This window comes from Emydura macquarii, unplaced genomic scaffold (genome assembly GCF_026122565.2).
Source record: "Emydura macquarii macquarii isolate MOO-44397 ecotype Brisbane River unplaced genomic scaffold, CSIRO-AGI_Emac_v2 contig_3278, whole genome shotgun sequence".
Classification (NCBI taxonomy): Eukaryota; Metazoa; Chordata; order Testudines; family Chelidae; genus Emydura; species Emydura macquarii.
Window position 1 is genome coordinate 569,412 of NW_027133415.1, and position 20,179 is coordinate 589,590.

General features: G+C 52.3%; 1 protein-coding gene and 1 long non-coding RNA gene across 4 annotated transcripts; one reads left to right on the top strand and one right to left on the bottom strand.

The window, feature by feature from the left end:
• Positions 1–317: 317 nt before the first annotated feature.
• On the bottom strand, positions 318–17,381 carry LOC137142895 (uncharacterized). The gene is made up of 3 exons (XR_010917036.1): positions 17,238–17,381; positions 1,770–1,880; positions 318–1,115 (listed from the first exon to the last, which is right to left on the bottom strand). It is a non-coding gene; the product is annotated as an uncharacterized lncRNA (long non-coding RNA).
• LOC137142893 (1,5-anhydro-D-fructose reductase-like) lies at positions 693–20,114 on the top strand. 3 transcript variants are annotated; one of them, XM_067532370.1, is made up of 11 exons: positions 693–761; positions 9,248–9,415; positions 10,451–10,567; positions 11,820–11,897; positions 13,296–13,412; positions 13,548–13,654; positions 14,643–14,730; positions 14,931–15,014; positions 15,913–16,001; positions 18,195–18,255; positions 19,452–20,114. In XM_067532370.1, exons 1-10 carry the CDS (start codon positions 693–695, stop codon positions 18,232–18,234), a joined length of 957 nt encoding a protein of 318 aa, XP_067388471.1. In that variant the 3' UTR covers positions 18,235–18,255; positions 19,452–20,114. The 3 variants fall into 3 exon arrangements, 1 of the variants encoding a protein (XP_067388471.1); XR_010917035.1 differs by lacking the exons at positions 693–761; positions 9,248–9,415; positions 10,451–10,567; ... (4 more) ...; positions 14,931–15,014; positions 15,913–16,001 and adding an exon at positions 17,776–17,982 and having other exon boundaries at positions 18,195–18,368; XR_010917034.1 differs by lacking the exons at positions 693–761; positions 9,248–9,415; positions 10,451–10,567; ... (4 more) ...; positions 14,931–15,014; positions 15,913–16,001 and adding an exon at positions 17,779–17,982 and having other exon boundaries at positions 19,452–19,597.
• Positions 20,115–20,179: the final 65 nt, after the last annotated feature.

Below are 20,179 nucleotides of genomic sequence, written 5' to 3' on the forward strand. Positions count from 1 at the left end.
GCGAGCCCATGCTTACTGCCCTTGAATTCAGTGCTGTGCATGTGTGATGTACTGAGCACACTCATTGTCAGTTCACTCCCTTGCTCAGCGCTGCATGCCTCCTGCATCAGCACTGCCTGTATCGCCCCCTACAACTCTGCTGGAGTTCCCTGGACAGTTTGCCCCATTGGAGAAACAGATCAAGGGAAAGGGGAACTAGGCAATCATGTGGAAATTGACCCTGTCTTGCACAGTTTTGCTGGTTGACGAATCGGTATTCTTCAACAGAAAGATGTTGCCTTGAAAAATTCCCCACCCGTCTCTCCTTTCAGACCTTCAGCTGTAGGAATGATCCAGTGACTCTCCCCTTCCCCTCCTGCCAACCCTTGGTATTGCTGCCTGTCAGACCTTATGGTAACCTCTCTGGGCAGATGCTGCTGGAGGAGGGTTTTTGCCCTGCAAGACAGAATTTTGTTTGCATAGCTGCTCCTATAAAGATTTTCATTCCATGACTCCCAAGGCCACAGAACACCTCTAAGCTTTCCCATTGGCTGCTGCTGCAGCCAGTGACTATGAAAGGTGTCATTATTTTATCCCCAGACCTATGGGCATGTCTAGGCTGTGTTAGCTGATGAATAAAAACTCCAGTGCCTGAAACGGTGCCTCTGTGTGTGAGACCGTGGCGCTGAGACTGAAACGTTGAAAGCATCATGATGAGTTCTAAGGCTGTGACGTTGCTGTCTGGGAGATGCATGCCTTTACTGGGCCTAGGGACCTGGCAGGTAAGCGCCATGGCAGCACTTCTCTGGTCTCTGTTTCATTCCTGACTAAGAAAACATTAGTAGTGGTCTGGCTCCCAGGAAACTAGGCACATACCCAAAGTTAATCTCATCGTAACTTTCTGCACTTGGAGCACAGTTAGGTTTCTGATGAGAGGTGTCTAATGCAGTAGTGATCAGCTGAAAGCTGAAGGGAGAAAAGCACTACAGAAATACATCAATAGCAAGCTTTCGGAGCAGGTAAGAACAGCCCACACCCCACAGATGGCTGGATCAGGCAAGTTGTTTTTTTAAAATCATCCAGTTATGTGCTTCTAATTGTTCTTTTAATTCCTGAGCGGGATCACTTGAGTGTGCCTAGAGAGAGGGTGGAAATCAGCATGAAAGCAATGGGAAACATAACGAGCTAAACTTTACACTGAAGCCATGTCACAGGGTGGCTGGCCCCTTTAAACAATGTGCTCCCAGTTTGGCCAGTTAAGAAAGTGGGACAGCCAGGGGGACTATAAAGAGCCAGGTTGTTGATAAGGAAGGGGGAGTGGGAACCTGCTGGGAAGAAAGGCAGTGAAAAGGGCAAGGGGGTGTCTAGCAATCGATGCTGACACAGAGACTGAGAAGGGCCCTGGGGAAAACCTCCTGGGAGCTGTAGCCCAGGGTGGGCTGAGGAGCTGTTTTTGTGCATTTTGCCTAGATGTGGATACTACTCCTCTGTCTGGAAAGAGACCCTCGGTGTGGCTGGTAATTCCCAAGATTGGTGAAGGAGGCAGCATGTTATAGGCCACTTCACATAACTCCAGCAGGGCCAAGGGGTGGGAATTCAGTGTAAATATTCACTACCACATCAAGGCTGCCTCGCCTTGCCAGCCTGACGCCAAATGGCCTCAGTGTAGGTGAGAATCGGACAGACCAAGGCGAAGGAAAACAGTTCAAGGTTCTCAGTCCAAGGTTAATCTGCCCACATTGCATGTCTGTGTAGTCAGGGGGGAAACGGCGTGAGCTGGAAGTCTTTACCTGGGAAATTCTCCTCCACGTTAATGGCTGTGCTGCTGAATTCTGGAGCTCGGGGTCTAACGTTGCATGCTTTGGTATTAAAGCTGGTCCAGAAATTCCTGCCCAAAAATGCTGACAAAGGAAACTTTCCTTAACTATGGTCTGAGTTTTCACTGGAAAAAAACTAAAATACAATACAAAAGGCAATGAGTTTTCTGCAAAAACTGATGTTTTTTTAATATTATTTTGGTCAGAAAAAAAGAGCTGACCAAGAATCTGCCATCACATCTCTACCACACTGTGGGCAAATTAATGTTGCAATGAGAGCCTTTACTCCCCCTGCTCGTTGGGAGGGGAGTATGGGAAATGCTCCTATTAAAGCAGGTTTGTGCTTTTAAAATGCAATTACGGCCACCTAGCTCGGTGCAGAGGAGGACTAATTGACACGGTGCTTAAAAGGCTGGTGACTTAGAGCTACAGTAGGGGGCCATATTCTCCTTTAAGCACGTAGTTGAAGAGAGAAACAGGAGCTGCTGTTCGCCGGGCTCTCCCTAAAATCAGACACTGGGCTCCCACCAACGCTACTGGAACCCAGCTGTGAATGTGCCCCAGGTCCATCTTTCTGCTAAGTCTACACGGCATGGAAATCCGTTACACCTGCAGCTAGACAATCTGGCTCTTTTAGCTCCGATGGTCCCTGGTTCCATTCCCAGCGCATTGGGCAAACTGGCAGCTGACACATAGCCATCAGCAATGCTGCAAGGGTGGGACGCTCTTGTAAAACACCCTAGTGCAGACCAGACCTTGGGCAAACCACAGCTTTCTTCTTTGGGGCAGGGACCATCTTTTTTAATACGTTTGTGCAGTGCCTAGCGCAGTGGGGGGCTGATCTAGCCTAGGAACTCTAGGTGCCTCTGCAATACAAATAATGCCATTTGCCCACTAACTATTAAATAACTGCCACCAGCTTTAAAGCAGCTTGAGATCTATGGCCAAATTGGGTTCTTACAGGGCAAAATATTGTATCTAACAGTGGAACCCAAAGCCCTTTCCCCCACCACCAGTGTTAGAACTCTGAGTCTTCAGACACTGCCATGCTTGTCTGGCAGTACATCAGGTAGCAAGCCATGAGTCCTAGTTGCCCGGCTCTGTGTCAAACAGGCAAGATAAGACAGTCTGCTCAACTGGAGATTTTCAATGTGCATTGGATTTTTTTTTTAAAATTAATTCCATGAAAGTAATTAAAGTTCACATTGTCTCCTGTAGCTCCATGCATTTAAATTTCTCTACCCCGGTTCTCGTGAGAGCTCGCACTTCAAACCCAATATGCTTTGAGACGCAGTAGCCTTCTAATGAGCTGCCCAGACTTCTCATTAAAATATCCTGAGTGGCATCTGCCAAAAGAACCCTTTTATCAGCCATTGGATGGGGAAGGAGAAAACGGTGCCACTGAAACAACACCCATTCCCCCAGAATAGCTGGAGGCTTCTGCTGAAATGAAGAGTGCTGAAAAATTGGCATTGTAGTTTGTCAGTAGGTTTCAGAGTTAACTCACAAGTGACCTGAATGGGGGCATCCAAGCCTCTTGAAACCACTGCTTTAGAAATATTTCTAGCTAAAGACCCAGGAACCCCACACTGTGGAGGATCAGGTTGGGGAAATGATCTCCAACTATCAGGGGTTAGAATGTTTTAAATATAAAAGCCGACAGTCAGCAAAAAGCGATGGGGCTATTGGCTAAATACTGGCGCCGTGTGTGCTGGCCATCATTGCATCAGCCGTAGTCCTGCCTGCCACTGCTAAATCTGTGAGCCACACGACGTTCTTCAAAACCAGGGAGTCTGTCCAAACACATGTAGCCCTGTCAATTGATGGCTGGCTGGCAATTGAGAGAGACGCCCGGTATACGGAGCAGATGGGCATGCGCAGGACTAAACATTTGATGACCACTGTGATTCCAAGATCAGGCCCTTAAGTACAACCCCTTCCGCTAGCCCTAGAATTCACTTTTGACCCGAAATCTATGCACTTGAATCACTCCACAGATGTATTTGCCACATCTCTCTCAATCCCAAGGGAGCGGAAGACTTATCAAAAAGGTCAGCGAGGTTTAGAACTTGGCAGCTGACAGCTTTGTTAGCTAGCCAAAGGATTATAATAATGCTTTGGATGAGGGCAGCGTGTAGAGGCTCCATCCACGCTCGGGGCTGTCTGTGAACATGTCTCGTTCCAGCCGACGGTCCCAATCTTGCAACCAGCCATGCACGGGCAGAGCCCTGCTGGCGTCACTGGGGGTCTGTGTTGGAAACAGCAGCTGACCATTTGCAGGACCGTGGCTTGACTAGGTAAGACAGGCAAAGGAAGTATTGGCTCCGTTCGCATAGGAGGAGCTGATACTTGGCTTGGGGGTCATTTCGTGACGCCAGTTAGATATTTGGCCCTTCACACACTTAGCTGGAAATCTGACTAGCTATACCAAGAAAGGGTGGGCCAGTGGTTAGCATGCTAGCACGGGGTGCGGTTACCCTAGGTTCTATTCCTGTATGAACCTGGGCAAGTTAGCATAGGCTGTCTGCCTCAGTGTTGCCCATCTGTACAATGGGTGTAATAGAACTAGCCAACCTGACAGGGATAAATCCATTAAACACTGGGAGGTGCTCAGACCCTACAGTGAAGGGAGCCAGACAAGTACTTAATGCTTTAGCAGTGGGGTGGCTAGCCGTGGAAGTCACACCAGGGTCAAAATCAAACTCCACGCATGAAAAGATGAAGTTACATGCTGTAGATGACCCACTGACTTCATTATTGAAAGCCCCCCCCCCCCTTTTTTTTTTTTTTTTTTTAAGGCTTACCCATAGAAAGCTCCTTTGGCATCCCTTGCATAGTGCCACACCAACACTTCTAATCTGTGGCCGGTTCAAAAACTGCCTTGTTAGAATTAACTCTGTGTTTGAGTTGCTTCATGTAAAGCCCTGAAATTGCCTCTGGCTTGTTCCACTTAGATGCGGGGACATTAGCAATAATAACATTGCACAAATGACGAGCCGCTCCAGGAAGGCGTATCTGAACATTGATTGTCAGGACCGGGCGGCTAGCGCAAAGGAAAGCAACAAAGCTAATGAGTCATTGCAGCCGCCTCCCGTCGATTTGCTCCCCTCTCTCCCCAGAGCTAGCTGCATTCCGGGGGGTTTACATTCCCGCTTTGGCTGGACTCCATCTTGCGTCGCCTTGTCAGTCATTAGGGGCCATCCAAGCTGAAGCGTTAGCCCAGCCAGCTGGATGTGAGTAGGCGACAGGTGTTTGGACTGCCGGTGGCTGCCCCAGAAAAAGGGACATGGGGCGCTCCCCCTTTTTACCGAGATTTTTAAAAAGTTTTCTCCAAGTGCTCAACCAAAGAGCCAATGCGCGCACAGCTCCAGCGAGAAGTCGGTGATGGGCAGCGCCCCTCTAGGGCCTGATGCTTGAGTGGTCCTGGTAAAGGCTGATTTCACAAAGGGATTTCTCCGTACCTGTCTCTTCAGGTGCTGACGGCCTACAGCTAGGCACCATGGACTTTCACCACATCATGGCTCAGCTGCCACCTCGCCCTGCCGGTGGCCTTGGCAAAGCCAACTAAATCTTGCCACCACCCCCTGGCACAAGCTGCTCCTGCCTTAACCCCAGTGGGATTCTCAGACGAGGAGTTCCTCAGCATAGCGAGCCCGCTGGGCCTGATCCGGAGACATGCTCCGAGCACGCCAGTCACACCCCCACGCCCGGCAGGCGGCGGTGTGTGTCCGTGTCCGTCAACGACCAGAGGTCAGGGCACTCGCTGGATTGTGGGAGTCCCAGGTTTGAACCCCAGCTCTGCCTGTTTTGGAGCAGGGGTTTGAACCCGGCTTTCCCACCTGAGTGACCTCACTATTGCGTGTGCTGGGCTGTGGAGGGGGGGAGGAGGTCTTTTCTCCTTTTGGTTTTTTCCATGAGAAAGGGCTCACCTGGCTTAGAGACTTAACTCCCAGGCAGGGTTCACAACTGAGCCTCCTGAGCAGACAGAGACACCTCCTCTGGCCAGCCAGACGCCTGAGCCCCAGGCCAATGGGAGTTAGGCACCTGGGTCCCACTGTGGATCTGGGCCCCTGTCCTTTTTCTCTGCATTTCATTCCAAGCTTACGTAGGTCGTGGCCTGCGCAGCTTCTGAGAACCCCTGCGTGAGGCCCCTAACTTTCCCCGTATAATGCCTGGGGAGCCCTGGCACCTCGGCGTTCGCCATGGCAAAGCTCAGCATTGCAGCACCGTCGGCCCACGGTGAATTTCGCCCCAGGTGCTTTCCACTCCCACTGAAAGCTTGAGGGTGCACGCCACCAGCCAGGCTCAGCATCCGAGGGCCTGACCCTGCTGCAGCGTGCTGATCCCGCTACAGGCCCCGCACCATGAGCCGAGGGTGCAGAGTGCCTTCCCGGGGGCACCTGGCCCCAATCCGGGTGAAGCCTCTGGAGTAAATATAAACAAAGGTGGCTTGAATTAAAGCAGCCGATTTTTCAGGATGGGGACTCTGCTCTGTGTACCCTCCAAAAGAAGGTCAAGCTTCGCACACAGACAGGCCAGGAGCAGGACCACCGATCCAAGCCACGCGCCTCTGGGCTCCTGGAACGCAGAATCCACGTGAACACGTCTGCTTTGGTGTCAGTGCTGCCCTCGCCATGTTTCGGTGGATCCGTAGCCCAGTTGTCTCTTGTCCTCCTCCCTTTGTGCATTTAAAACCAAAGCTGCCAAAACAAAAGAGGACACAACCCCAGACGCCCAAGGGCCTAATGACCAAGGGGCATTGGAGGCTGGCACTAGCCGAATGTTGGTGTTCTTGCTGGAGTTGAAACCCTCCATGGCACCGCGCAGTCTTTTCAAACAGCAGATTCATGTCCACTCTGACCCCAGAGACTCACACAGCCCAGCAGCTCGGGCGGTCCTGTCCCTGCAGATATGCTCCATGTTTGGTAAGGCATCCACAGTTGTGTTCTCAGGCACGGATGGCAGCAGTATTCTTGGCAACAGCTGGTTATTTCCAGGTCTTTTCCGAGGAGCACGGCTTTTGTTCTGAAACTTTTTCACCAAGCCCAATGGAAGAAAAATCCCATTGTTGTAAAATTTGTTGAGCAACAAAACAGCAGCAGGATTTGTTTTAAAACAAAGAAAACCCCCAGCCAAACGTTTTCATTGATATTTGGGGGATTTTGATTGTTTTAAAACAAATACTGCTGCTGTTTTGTTGGTCAACAAATTTTACAACAATGGGATTTTTCTTGCAAAACTCTCCATTTCCTCACAAAGGCATCTAAAACAAAACGAAAAAGGCACTTCAAGCAGCTGATCCATAGTCCATGGAAGTCAAGGGGAGTAGTTCCATTAAGATCAATCCATGAAGCTATGTTGGCTACCAAAGTTTAGAAAGCGGCCAGCAAAACTGTTTTTTTTTTTGGTAGCCCATTGGGCTACTGTGGCCACAGGATACACAGAGACGCTCCCCAGTTCAGGTCCTTTCTTTCACAAAGGATCTTTCTTCCCCCTTGTCTCCATGTCTCCACGCCAGGGCTGAGCTCTGTTCGTGGTGGAGGGAAGTGGCGTCGCATGGAGGCTGATGGGGATCCATGTGCTCTGTTGTGCAATTAAATAATCCGTAGAGATTTAATCCTTTAATAAACTTCGCTGGGACACGGATGCTCCTGGGGTGTCTGATCGCTCTGTCAGCCTTGTCTCAGGCACGTACAGCCAGCGGCGCTTGCAGGAGCTGATCGAGAGCTGGGAGAGGTAATTGTCGACTTTAATCTCCTCTGAAAGAGGTCTTTGAAGGAAATTGAATTCTGCTGAAAGACTGCTGGATTAGCAGCCTTCGAGATGGGAGGTTCTCTGTCAGCCCATAGGAGAGGTACAGGCTGGGCATCCGCTGTGCGAGTGTCCCAACACATCACGCCACCCACAGCACAAGCCCCGATCTTCATGAATCAATGTTTTGTAGCCAGCTCTAGTTCCAGGGATCTAGTCCTGCCATCGAAAGGCCGGCGTTGGCCCACAAGGGAGAGGATAGCCAGCGACAATAAGAGGGAGCGCAGGAAGTCAGGGGAACGGAGCCGTGGGTGTTTGCAAAGTCTTGAAAGCAAGAGGATCTGGAAGTAGAGGCACAAAACAGGAAGCCAGCGACGGGGTGGGAGCTGGGAGAAGAGGGACGGCGTGATGGAGGACTTCAGCATTTGTGTTTTGGCTAGCGAGGATAGGGAGCGAGGCTCCCCAACTGCGGGCTCTCTCTTTGGATGGTGTGGTGGCATGATGTGCTGATCAGCAGGGGCCGAGTGCAGCTGAAACACTGATCGTTTTCGGGAACCCCCGCGTCCTACTACTATAAGGGATGAGTGCAGCTGGGTTCAGTCAACCCCAGGAATCCCACCTTTTGGCAGAACTCCTGCCGGGCCCACACTTCTCCCCACCTGCTTTCCTTTTGTGCCCAGGCAGGAACAACTGTGCATAAGTGCTGCTTAATCAGTTTGGGTCAGCCCCGGCCTTTGCTCTTTGTCTCGGCGTTCTTTGCAGGCAGAGGCATGCCGGCCTCAGCTCTTGGGTAAACGCTTTAATTCACGCCGGCTGGGGACAGAAAGGGCTCTCGGCAGCTTTGTTTCTCAAGCAGCCGGGGTGCGGCCGGGCTGCGGCCAGGCACAGACGGAGCCGTGTACAAGGCTGAGTTAATGCATGCACAGGCTTGACAGCCTGATCCAAAGTTCCTTGAAGTTAAATGGAAAGAGGCCCAGTGGATTCAATGGACGCGGGATTAGACTGTTGGAGAGAGAACATGGTGATTTCCTAAGACGTTCTGGGGCTGGCAGCAAAGAGACAAAGACTCCTGGTCTATTGGAAGTGTGGGAAAGTTTATTGCAAAGCCATTTAGGGCAGGAGAGCACAGAGAAACTAATGTTTCAAGTGCCTATGGGCCTTTGGCTGTTGGTAATTGGCTTCTGAGCCCCCGGGGACCGGTGCAGCAAAACACCAAGAGAACTGAACTAGGGGAGGGCCGAGCATTTGGGGGGAAACATGCCAGGTCAATAGCTATAGACTCACGCCCTGAGAGTTGCATGAACAATGTCTTGGTGTGAAGCCTTCGGTATGAATTTGCTTTGCCGTAGCACCTCCAGGACAACCTCGCTGCCCCTGCCGGCCCACGCACCCAAAGCTCTTCTTGTCTGCAAGGCGGCAAACCGTCCCCCGAGTCTTGGCCCTGCAGAGCGGCAGGATCAGGCTGTCAAGCCTGTGCATGCATTAACGCGTGGGACCCTCGCATCTCCTCGCCGTTCCCTGCGGGGGTCTCCAACCCAAATGTAGACAAGGCCTGGCCCTGTGTGAGACGTGAGAGAGATCTCAAGATATTGAGCCACCTGCTTGGCTGGTGTAGACGGGTGTAGCTTGTCAGCCCCAGGAGTCTGGCTGTCGGGAAGATTAGCTAGCAAGCAGCGATGCGTATATTGCTTTCTTTCCAGGCTCCCCCGGGGGTCGTTCAGGAAGCTGCGGAGGTGGCTTTAGATGCTGGATATCGGCACTTCGACTGTGCTTATTTTTACCAGAATGAGGCCGAGATCGGAGCAGCGTTTCAAAAGAAACTGGGGGAAGGGAGGCTGGCGAGAGATGAGCTTTATGTCGCGAGCAAGGTGAGCCCTGTTTTCTTTCCAAACTGACCTACTTCAGACTACCCCAACGCCAGGAGTTGCCAGTTCTTGCTCGGTGATCACAGGACTTGTGATAGTGGGTATTTCTTCTCAGAGCCCCAGCTCCTGGATTCATGTGATTCAGTGAAAATTTCAGCCTCTATTAAATAAAAACTACATTTCCTAACCCTCTTGGCTATTTACAGAAGCTGAAAAATGAGAACCCGAAAGGCCAGAAGGCAAATAAGACCCTAAATGTATGCTTTTTAAACCAATCTCGTGGTTTTGGGAGGCCGGACTCATGAAGCCAACCTTGACCATCCCTAAGCTATATCTAAGAGATATTTATGGTGCAAGTAACAAAGGCACTTGCACCAAGTCGTGGCCATGGAATGCTGTAGAAGAGATTCCCAGGCTGGGTACCCCTGAGAGTCACGTGGGGTTGGCTCCTCCTCTTTGTTTCTTGCGGAGGAGAACAGACCAATGGGAGTGGGGAGATGGAAAGAGGAGTAACGTTTGACTGACTCCTTCCCGAACGCTTATTGCTGTGGGGCCCTGTGGACGCACGCAATTCGTGTAGAGCAGACTGCTGGAGAAAGGGATGGTCCCGGGGTTAAGCCACGGGACTGGAATTCAGGAGATCTGTCTCTGCCACACCCTCCCTGTGTGTGAGTCACTTGGTCTCCCTGTGCCTCGGTTCCCCATCTCTACAACGGGGCTCATGCTATTCCCATTCTCCTTCTCTTTGTCTGACCGCACACACCCGTCTGGTCCAGTAGGACAGATTCTGGATTGGGAGTGTAGAAACCTGGCCTCTCTCCCAAGCTCTGCTTCTGAACTGCTCTGGGAGGTTGAGCAATACACTCCCCTCTCTTTCTCCTCCCACCCTGTGTCTGTCTTTTCTATTTAGACTGTGAGCTTCTCAGGGCAGGGACTGCCTCTCTCTACATGTTTGTCTAGCACCTGACGTAAAGGGCCCTGATTTTGGTTAGGTGCTACTGGAATATAACTAATACTGTGACAATCTTCTCTGAGCAGCTGTGGAACAGCTTCCACGCTCCGCAGGATGTGAAGCCGGCTTTCCTGAAAAGCCTGATGATGCTGAAGCTGGATTACCTGGATCTCTATCTCATGCACTCCCCAATGGGCTTTCCGGTAAGGTGGATTCTCTCTGACCTGAGGGCATTTATTTTCCTCTCTTCCCCTTAGCCACACAGCAGTTTATACAGTGATGAGTCAGGACAGGACCGAACTGGGTTTCCATTTGTAATTACCAAGAGTCAAAACAAGGTAGGCTGGCTTGTCCCGCCATGGCAGGCCCACCGCATCTTAGTGTGGTGTCTGGTTTCCTTTTGCACTTCTGGGAAGCGTGCTCTAGTGGCTAAAACGCTAGGCCGGGACACAGGATTATTGGGTTCAATTCCCAGTTCAACCACAGACCTACAGTGTGACCTTGGACAAGTCACTTGATCTATCCTGGACCTCAGTTCCCCCTCTGTAACATGGAGAGAATAGCATTGCCCTGCCTCCCAGGGGGTGAGGTGCTCAGACACAATGGTGATGTAAATACCTAGCTAAAGGTTCTATTGCACCTTCCATCTAAGTAGCTCAAAGAGCTGTAGAAACATGGAATAACTGGGCCGCATTGTCTGATTTCAATGGATGGATGGCATAAGCCGACAGAGAACTTGCCTCGTGGGAGACAGATAAGAAATCACTTTCCTCACTGCTGGAATGCTGCCACCTCTGGGGTGGAGCACAGCAACTATTTCACAGCCAAGGAACAGGCAGGGAAATGAAGAGATGACAGTATCCGGTTGGAACTGTAGAGGATAGCAAGGGTGATGGCGGGTTGTGCTACTGTAGATGGGTCTTCTGGATGGGACACAAGGGTCATCCTGACCATTTGTGATATAGGAGCCAAGTTTTGTAAGAGGAGGGGGACTAGTGCTCAACTCCACTGGGGTGATTATGCCTAGTACTGAATTGGACGTGTACTGACTCAACCACAAGGGATCATGGGCGTCTCCTATCCAAGCCCTGATCCGTCGAGTCTGTGAGCCTGGCCTGCCTCCCCGTGACTGGGATACCGGGAGACGGGTCACGCAAACTGGCCGGGGTGTTAACGCTCTAGAAAAGCCCCATGCAGACCTCACTGACACTGCGGCATCTATTTAAAAACATTAAATGCACCCGCCTTTCTTTAGCCCTTTCTTCTACTGGAAGAACTCCTGCCGGAGGTGTCGGGGGCATTGCCCAGGGATGAACGGGGTAGATGGGATCTTTGACGCCTCGCCACCAGTTCTTGGCAGGTCAGGTCAGCTTGGGGAAGATTGGCAGCAGTTCCTAAGAGAGGCACGTGGGATACTTCACCCTAGAAAGTGGCCCTTGGTCTGTTCCCCTGCAGAATATCAACGGGGAGCTCATGCCTCAAAAGGACGGGTTGCTTCTGCAGTCTGATGTGGACTATGTGAACACCTGGAGGGTAAGATGCAGCATCTCAGGCCAAGTGCAGTGATGTTCCCTGGGGTCGTGAGCAGGGACAGAATCTGCAACACCTCAGCCTGGGCTGCTCCCACGTGAGCTAAAGGAGGGCTAATGCCATGATCTCTATGGAGATATTTGGGCTGGAGGGGGTCTCCCCGGTGTTCCTTGCAGGCGTCCTTTACCAGGGGAAGTTCTGATTCCCACCTCTCTCATGCCATGGGGACACGTGCTGTAGATGGCTCCCGTACGCACACAAACCCTTTGCAGACCTTAGAAAGACTCTCGTGGACTTCAGTGGCTTGTCCATAGTGTATCCGCTGCCCAGCCCCATCCAGGCGGAACAATCTTATGGCTGGCCCACGTTCCTCATCCATATTTTCCACCAGCAGCCTCCGCTCTCTGGCTGCAAGAGACAGAGAGGCAGGCGGAGAGTTCCTGCCCCCATATAAATTGGCAATTACCGAAGAGGTTCAGAGCCATGAGATGGGGCAGGTTTTTATTCTGGCTGGAGACAATGGAACAGCGCGCACAGCCTCATTGAGAAGGAGCTAATTGGTCCTGAGAGGAGACAGACAGAGCTTGCGTGCCAATGGGAATATTCCTAAACCTGCTCCAATGGGCACATAGAGAAACTCTTCCGTCCAGCTGCCAGGCATCAGAGCAAAAGAACACAGCCACTGACTTATCCCACCTTTCTAGCCCAGCTGCCCTGGCCCTCTCTGCTGGCTAGCCCATTTTCCAGGAGGCCTTTAAACTCAGTCATGCGGCAGTTCTGGGCGTGTGCAGAGGGTAGAACTCGTGCCCGTCACGGCAGCCGGTGTGATAAATCCGTCCCGAGCAGGTGCACACGGCAGAGGCTGTATGCTGGTTCCTGGCGCTGCCTGAAGGCCCGGAGATAGTGCCATAAATACGTGGGGAGATGGAGATCAGCCCTTTGCCGCTTGAATCCGATCGCTCGCAGCCGTCCCGGGAGCTGCACTCCTGCCCTGGGCTGGGTGCGGGGGACAGAATGGTGGGAAAGGCCATCGGGACCCTTTTCTGCCAGAATAAGCATGGAGGCGGGATCTTCCATGGTGCATGAGAGCACCAATCGCTGGCCCTGCTCCATGCACCTTGGCCCACATCCTCCCGGGTATTCAGGCACCGGGACCTCGCTCCCTTCAAGGAGCTGGGCCGACGTCCCCAAGGAAGCTGTGGATTTGGGGTTAGTCTGACACAGCTGCCGAGCACCCATCGCTCCAGGGGAAGCCGGCGGCAGCTGCCCGCGTTCCAGCACCTCTGCAAAGCCAGTCGGTGCACTGGCCTTCGCCTGCTAGTCCAGAGGCCCCCTGGTTTGCCCCAGTGGCGCAGGCACAGCCTCTGACCTGGCTGCAGCACCTCTTTGTTTCCCTGCCAGGCCATGGAGGAGCTGGTGGAGGAGGGCCTGGTGAAATCCGTTGGGGTTTCCAACTTCAACATCTCCCAGCTGGAGAGGCTGCTGTCCGCGTGCAGAATCCAGCCTGCCGTCAACCAGGTAAAGGCTTGTCATCGGCCAGCGGCTGAGCGACGCCTGTCACGGTGTTTGCTGCGGGCGTTGGAGCTGGGCTGGTCCAGGATGTGAGAGACCAGGAGGGGACCGGGAGAGCCATAACGACTCTTTGTCCACCAGGTGGAGCTGCACCCCTACCTGACCCAGCCCCGGCTGGTGGAGTACTGCAAGTCTAAGGGAATCGCCCTTACCGCCTACAGTCCCTTTGGCTGCCCTGCCCTGCCCTCGTAAGTTCCCCCCTCCGCGGGAGGGTGGATGCTCACAGGGAGCAGATCCCTGGACGCAGGCGGGGCCGTTCATTGCCCTGCCTGCTGCTTAGCGTTCAGGGCTCCGCGTGGGTCCCTGTTCAGCCCTGCTAAGGCAGCGGGCGCCAGACTCCAGCCTGGCTCAGGTACCCCTGGGGGAACCGCGGCCTCCATCCCGGCGGGAAGAACCCTATTGCCGGCCTGCGAGCCGGAATGAACCTGGCTTGGCTCCGGGGTGGCGGGGCGAAGTTTGCAGGGCAGTGAGCGGGGCACGGCCCACGGGTGATCGGGAGTCACGGGGAGGCGGAAGGCATGGACCGCAGCGATGTCGGTTTCTCAGAGCAGAACTGCGCTCCGAAAGCGACCTGTAAAGGGGGGGACCACCCCTTGAGTTAACCAGGGGGTGAAAGGGGCGGGGGTCTTGCTGCTGCAGGATCCAGACTCAGATCCTCAGACACCCCGAGCCCATCGCTGCAGCACAGAGGGGCAGTTCTGCCCTGGACTGGCGTCGCAGGGCTCGCTGACTGGCACATGGAGCGAGTGGGAGCTGGCGTCTCTGAGCGCTGGCAAGGGGATGTTTCTTAGGGGCTGCCTTGGCTGCAGACTCAACCTGGGCGGGCACTGAGAAACCAGCTGGGTCCTCTTCTTCCAGCGCTTTGTCCCCGTAACCCTGGCTCACCCAGCCAAGGGGCGGCTGAGAATCTTCCTTACGCTATTGGGGCTGGATTCTCCTCTCGTGAGAGAGGCAGAGCGAACTGGGCCAGAGAGGGGCGGTGCTCGTTATTAGCAGCTGCACTGCACCGCTGAGCATGCATCCACCCTTGCCATCCCCATGTCTCAAACCAGCCGCGTGAGGCTTTGCTGCCTCCCAGTGGCGCTGTGAAAACACTGGCCTTGTATTTGCAAAGTGTGGCTTGTTCTCCTGGAGGCAGCAGCCGTTGTTCAGGACTCTCCAAATCTCTCCCCTTAGCCCTCCGGGGGAGAACAGGCCCGAGCCCCTCCTGGAGAACCCCACGGTGAATGAGATTGCTCAGAAGCATGGAAAAACCAGCGCTCAGGTGAGGGGTGACAGCACACTCCCTTGTGGTGTTTCTCTATATAGACACACAACATCCTCCATAGCCTACACGGAGAGAGGGGAGGTTGTGGGCGCAGTATGGAAAAATGGGTCTAAGTCTTTTTGCACCGGCTGTGCGCTTCCTTACCACCGTGCCAGCCACATACCCGGGCTCCCCAGCTCCTTCTGCCCTCTCTGCAGGTTCTGATCCGCTTCCACATTCAGAGGGGCATCGCCACCATACCGAAAAGCATCACCCCCTCCCGCATTGTGGAGAACGCACAGGTAATGGGGATGGTAGGGGCCCCTTCTTTCTCCCCTAGAGACCTTTTCCACACCTCGGGCACGTGGCTGCCTTAGCATCACCAGAGTGAGCTGAAAAGCTTTGCACAAGCCACTGCTGGGAACTTGTGCCAAAACTGAGCTGTCCCCAACAGGATTTGAATGGCTCGTTCAAGGGACCTTTAAATCTTGCTAAGCTGAGGGTGAGCCCCTGCATGATCAGTGATACACTTGTAGGGTCTCCGCATGGAGATCTAAGTGGGTTTGCTCCTGGTACACTACATATGACAGAGCGAGACTGGACAGCTTTGATAGCCTGGCGCTGCACCCCTCTGAAAGGCGGCACTGGCTGGCTGTCACACAGTCCCTGGGAAGCCTGTTAACATAGTGATTTGTAAACAGTCACCGTGATTCTCGTCCCTGCTCAGCTGTGACAATCTGGGTGAAAGGGAAAGCGGGAGATGAAATAAACACTCCCAGGTCGGCAAAGCTGTTGTGGGAATAGATTTTGGCCCAGTGGCCGCAATGGGAGCGGTTCCCATGCGTCCGGAGGTGGAATTTTTCTCCTTTCACTGCGGATTAGAGCGGGCAGCCATGCCCGTTTAGTAGAGTTGCACTGAACACATGCTCAGCAGCAGATCTGCCTTAGCCTCAGAGAGACACACAAAGCGTCTGGGGGTGAATCTCAGCACAGCAGCTTGTCACGCCGTAACCTCCCACGCTCACACCCTGCCATTCCCCCCAGCCAGCCTCCTGCTATCACGCACAGTAGCTGCATTTCTCAGCCTCACAGAACAGCCGCCCGCGTCTCTCACGCTTTGTTGCGGTATCGCATCTCCCTGCAAACCTCTGAGCACAGAAAGCCCTTGGCTTGAATTCAAAGGCCGTTTCTTCTCCGCAGGTATACGACTTTCACCTGACAGACAAAGAAATCCAGACCTTGGAAGGGCTGAACTGCAACGCGCGATTTATTAAATGGAACCTACTGGGGTGAGTTATTAAAACAGGCTTGTTGAACTAAAAAAAACCTAGCAACACGTAACTGGGTTGTAGCCTTCAGGGCTTGGCTAGCGGTATTACACCGGGAGACTTGCAGGCTAGGAAATAGTGGGTGCTTTCAGTTCCGTAGTCCAGGGGCCAGACTGGAATGCAGGAAAGCTGGGTTGCATTTCTGCTGGGTGACCTGTGGTCCGTCACGTCCCACTCTGTGCCTCAGTTTCCCTAGCTGTGAAATGGAGTTAATGATCCTTCACTTTTCATCCACAGGGCTCAAGGCCTTATATAGGAGCTAGGTATTCAGTAGCGGCTGCTCATGGGAGGATCTCAAAGCACTTTCCCAACATTCATTAATCCACAGTGAAGAAGGGAAGGGGCCAAACCCCCTTAGTTTCAGTTGGGCTGAAAGGCAGGTGCTTCCTCCCCCGGGGGGGAGAGGGGGACCTGATGCTAACCTACACAGAGGCAAGGATAAATTGCAAAGGTTTCGGAAGCACGTTGGAGATCTAGTGTAACGTGCAAAGCATTGCTGTTGTTTATTGAAGCTTGGACCTGCGCAATACACACAATAAAATCTGCAAATAAGGCCCCAATCCTGAAATGGGACAGTCCAGCAAGGGACCCGAAAGAGATTTCATGTGGCTGGAGCGGGGGCTGTGGTAGCATAACCCAAGCGAGGAGAATGTGAATTTTTTGCCCTCTAGTGGCTGGTCCACAGAGATGTTTCAATCCTCCCTAGAGCTGGTTAAAATATAAAACTGCATCTTTCTTTCTGAAGCTAGAAACCAAAGGACCTCGCCCTGAAAAGCTTGCTACAGAACTTGTCTTTTGATTATAGGAAAACTGGAGAAATCCCCCCTCCCTCCTCTCTCAAAGGGGAAGGGCCCCCAGAAAGAGAACTTCTGGTTTGCAGCAACCAAAACATTTCAACCAAATTACATTTTCATTTTGATCAAAAAGCCACATTTAATGACAGAAGGCAGCATTTTTGGTGAAGACACTGACCAGCGGAGGCAGGGGGTCTCAACCTTTTCCCTCCCGGGTCCCCTCTACCATCTAATACCATCTAGTTCCTTATACAAAACACTTTTCAGCAATAGATCTCAGAGCTCCCGATTCATGAAAGCACTAAAGTGCCCCAAGATCTACACCCAGGGTGCCCTGAATCCTCAGCCCCGAGCTTTGTGAATCTAGCCCAAAGTGACTGGCAAGCCAAGGGCAGAACCTCACCTTTCCTGGGTCCCCGTCCGGGCAGCCATGCTCCAGAAAGAGCAGGGGTTTCACAACCAAACCCTATTGGTAGCCCACTAAGTTGAGCCTCTCTTTGTAATTAGAGGTTGATCTAGCACCACTGATGCTAATGGGAGTTTTTCCTATTGACTTCATTGGGACCATGGGTCTGTACAGGGTTCACCACCACCCCAGCCTCTCTGCTTTGGTTCCCCTCTGGCAAACAAAGACCCTGCAGCTTGCAATCACCAGTGCTTTTATTTACAAAGTGCTCATGAATTCCCCACCACAGTGCAATGCTTCACCCCACAGTCTCTAGGGCTGTGTATGGTGACCAGCAAAACCTCCACACTCCCTTCCCTCTAGTGCCTGGCTGGGCTGGCATATAAACCCTTCTGGGTCAGCTGGGCAGCTGCTGGCCCTTGCGTAATCAAGCTGGGACAAGGGCTTAGCCTGCGTAAACTGCCAGCTGCCTGCCCTCAGGTAATAGCCCAGCCAATCAGCTCTGCTGCCCCTCCGCTATTTAGGCTGGAGGAGCAGGTGGGTGGCTGCCTAGGGGGTCATCTCTCAGTTCCCTGCTCCGGGGCCTGCAGTCTTTTAATGGAACAGGAGTGAAAAAGCAGGAGAGGCTCATCCTTTTTTTGTCAGAGAGCTTTAAATGCCTTGGCTGGCCCAAGTGAGATCCCCAGTACTAGCAGATCCAGTGGCTGGAAGGTACCTGCCAGAGAGAAAGCAGGATGCACTGGTAAATCCAGAGAGAGATGGGATTAGTTTGTGTGTATTTGTGTTAATGAATTCTAAGTTAAAGGTTTGCTGCCAGTTCAAGTCCATAATCTGGCTATTTCCATCACATGCCAGAAGAGATGGCTGCCTTCACTATTGAAAAAGCTTCTCTGTAGAAGACTCTGTATTGCTGTGATTGTTATTTACTTAGGATTTGTTTGTCTTTTATTCCAGGATGGAGACACACAAACACTTCCCATTTGGTGACCAGTAACTATGGCTGCCTAGAGACATGGTAAGTCAATCCTGAGAGGAGCCGGTTACCAGGAATCAGCTGCATGCATTGGCAAGCGTTTGAAATGATCCCTATCAGCCTTGCCCAATGCTGATGAACACTTACCAGGCAAGGTAAAATAAAATCTACACTGGGGCTAAAACTAACGATGTTCCATTTGCCCGTTTTACATGACGTGTGAATGGATGAGATGATTTTTATGAGGCTGATTTTTTTTTTCAATATCTGCTCAGCAAAGGTCAGGGGGATCTTGAGACGGTTTCTAGATGTGGAAGCAAAAAAAGAAACCCTTCTGTAATGGTCTGCTGCTGTTTTTCTTTCAGTAACCATAAAACCCAGCTGCCCAGTGACAGCAGTTAGCTTTTCCAGAGGCTCCATTGCCAATCCCTGTGTTCATTTTTAAGAGGTTTTTCAGCCAAGCACTGGGGTTTTGTTAAACAGCAGATTGTACCAAAGCTCTTTGCGCTTGATGTGAGGCGGAATTTGCCGTCTTGCTCCTGTTCAAAATCTCCAGCAATTTAAACACTTCAGCTCTGCTCTATTGGGCAGGGCCGTGCTATAAATCCGTTTGTTTACTCTGGGAGGAAGAGGCATGCCAAATAAAAAATTCCGATCAATGGGAGTCACAAACGACTTTACTATGGGCAGAATTCACCCTGTACAGAAGACCAACCCCATCACTCCAGTCCAACTTAGGCCATGCCTGTTCTGGCCCCTCACTCCTGATTAGGTGGGATTTAAGTGATGTTTAGCCCCTCTGCCGGATGTGGCAAGAGTCCTGATTTTCACTGCCTGTTGCTTGCTTTTTGGGGAGCACCATTTCCCTTCAAGTGCTCAGCAAAGGGGCTAGTTCAATGTATGCATGTGCAACAGAAATCAGCCCATCCCAGTGGGGTGCACAGCATAGCATGCTGAACTTGACCTAATGGGACACAATCCCTGCTATGATGGTACAAGGGATGGTTTTCTTTATTCAACTAAAGTTTTCTGGGAGGTACCAACAATAATCCAGGCTGGTACTGCAGAGCAGGGGTGGATTTTCAAAGGCGCACAGTGGGGTGATGTGTCTGGTCAATTGGAATAGGGCGTCTAGCTGCCCTTTGTGCCTTGGGAAAAAGTGGAGCCGTGATAGGCTGTTCTGGGAGGCCTGAGGTTTTGCTGCTGTGGTTGTAATTTACAAAACCTTTTATCTTTAGGTCTGAAACCTGCAAAACTCAAACTCCCGCCCACAATCAGCTGAGTGGATGCAGCGAGATGACAGCAGTGCTTCCTTTCATACTCCAGCCAGGACACACAGCTGTTGGAATTGGAGCTATTATTAAAGATATGATTACATGTGTCACCCCTCCCTTCAAAGAGCTGGTGCTTTAAATGCACCTACCTCCAGGTAGCTATTAGTGTGGAGCTGGGTGGGATGACTGGGTGGGGCGGGGGGATGTTCAAGTCTCTCATCGAAAGTGCGGAGGGAAGGCTGAGGCTGTATTTTGTGCAAATTGAACAGACCCAAACTAGGGCAAGACTTACTGTGAAGTCCAGTGGTTTGGCTGCTTGCCTGGCCGGTGGAAGATGCGGCTTCAAATCCTGTCCCCTTCTCTTTCTCAGAGGCATCTCCTGCATTGTGTCCTCACTCTTGGGTAGAGCCATAGGGGGCTCCCTCCTGGCTGCAGCCGTTCAACTTGACTTGAACATGTTGGGGTAAAGACCCTGCTCTCGCTCCCTCCAGTGCAGTGCTTGGGCTGTGGGTTCAAATCCCCCCTCTGCCAGTGTTAGGAAGGGCCCTGACATGTGTCCAATGCTGCCCTCCTGGGTGTGCCCTCATCTAGGGCAGGCAGCCTCCCTCCTGCCTGTTGAAATGTGGTTTGGGCTGACAGCTCTGTGAGCCCCTCTAGTGCAGGGGTTGGGCTGTGTGCTGGGGGGAAGGTGG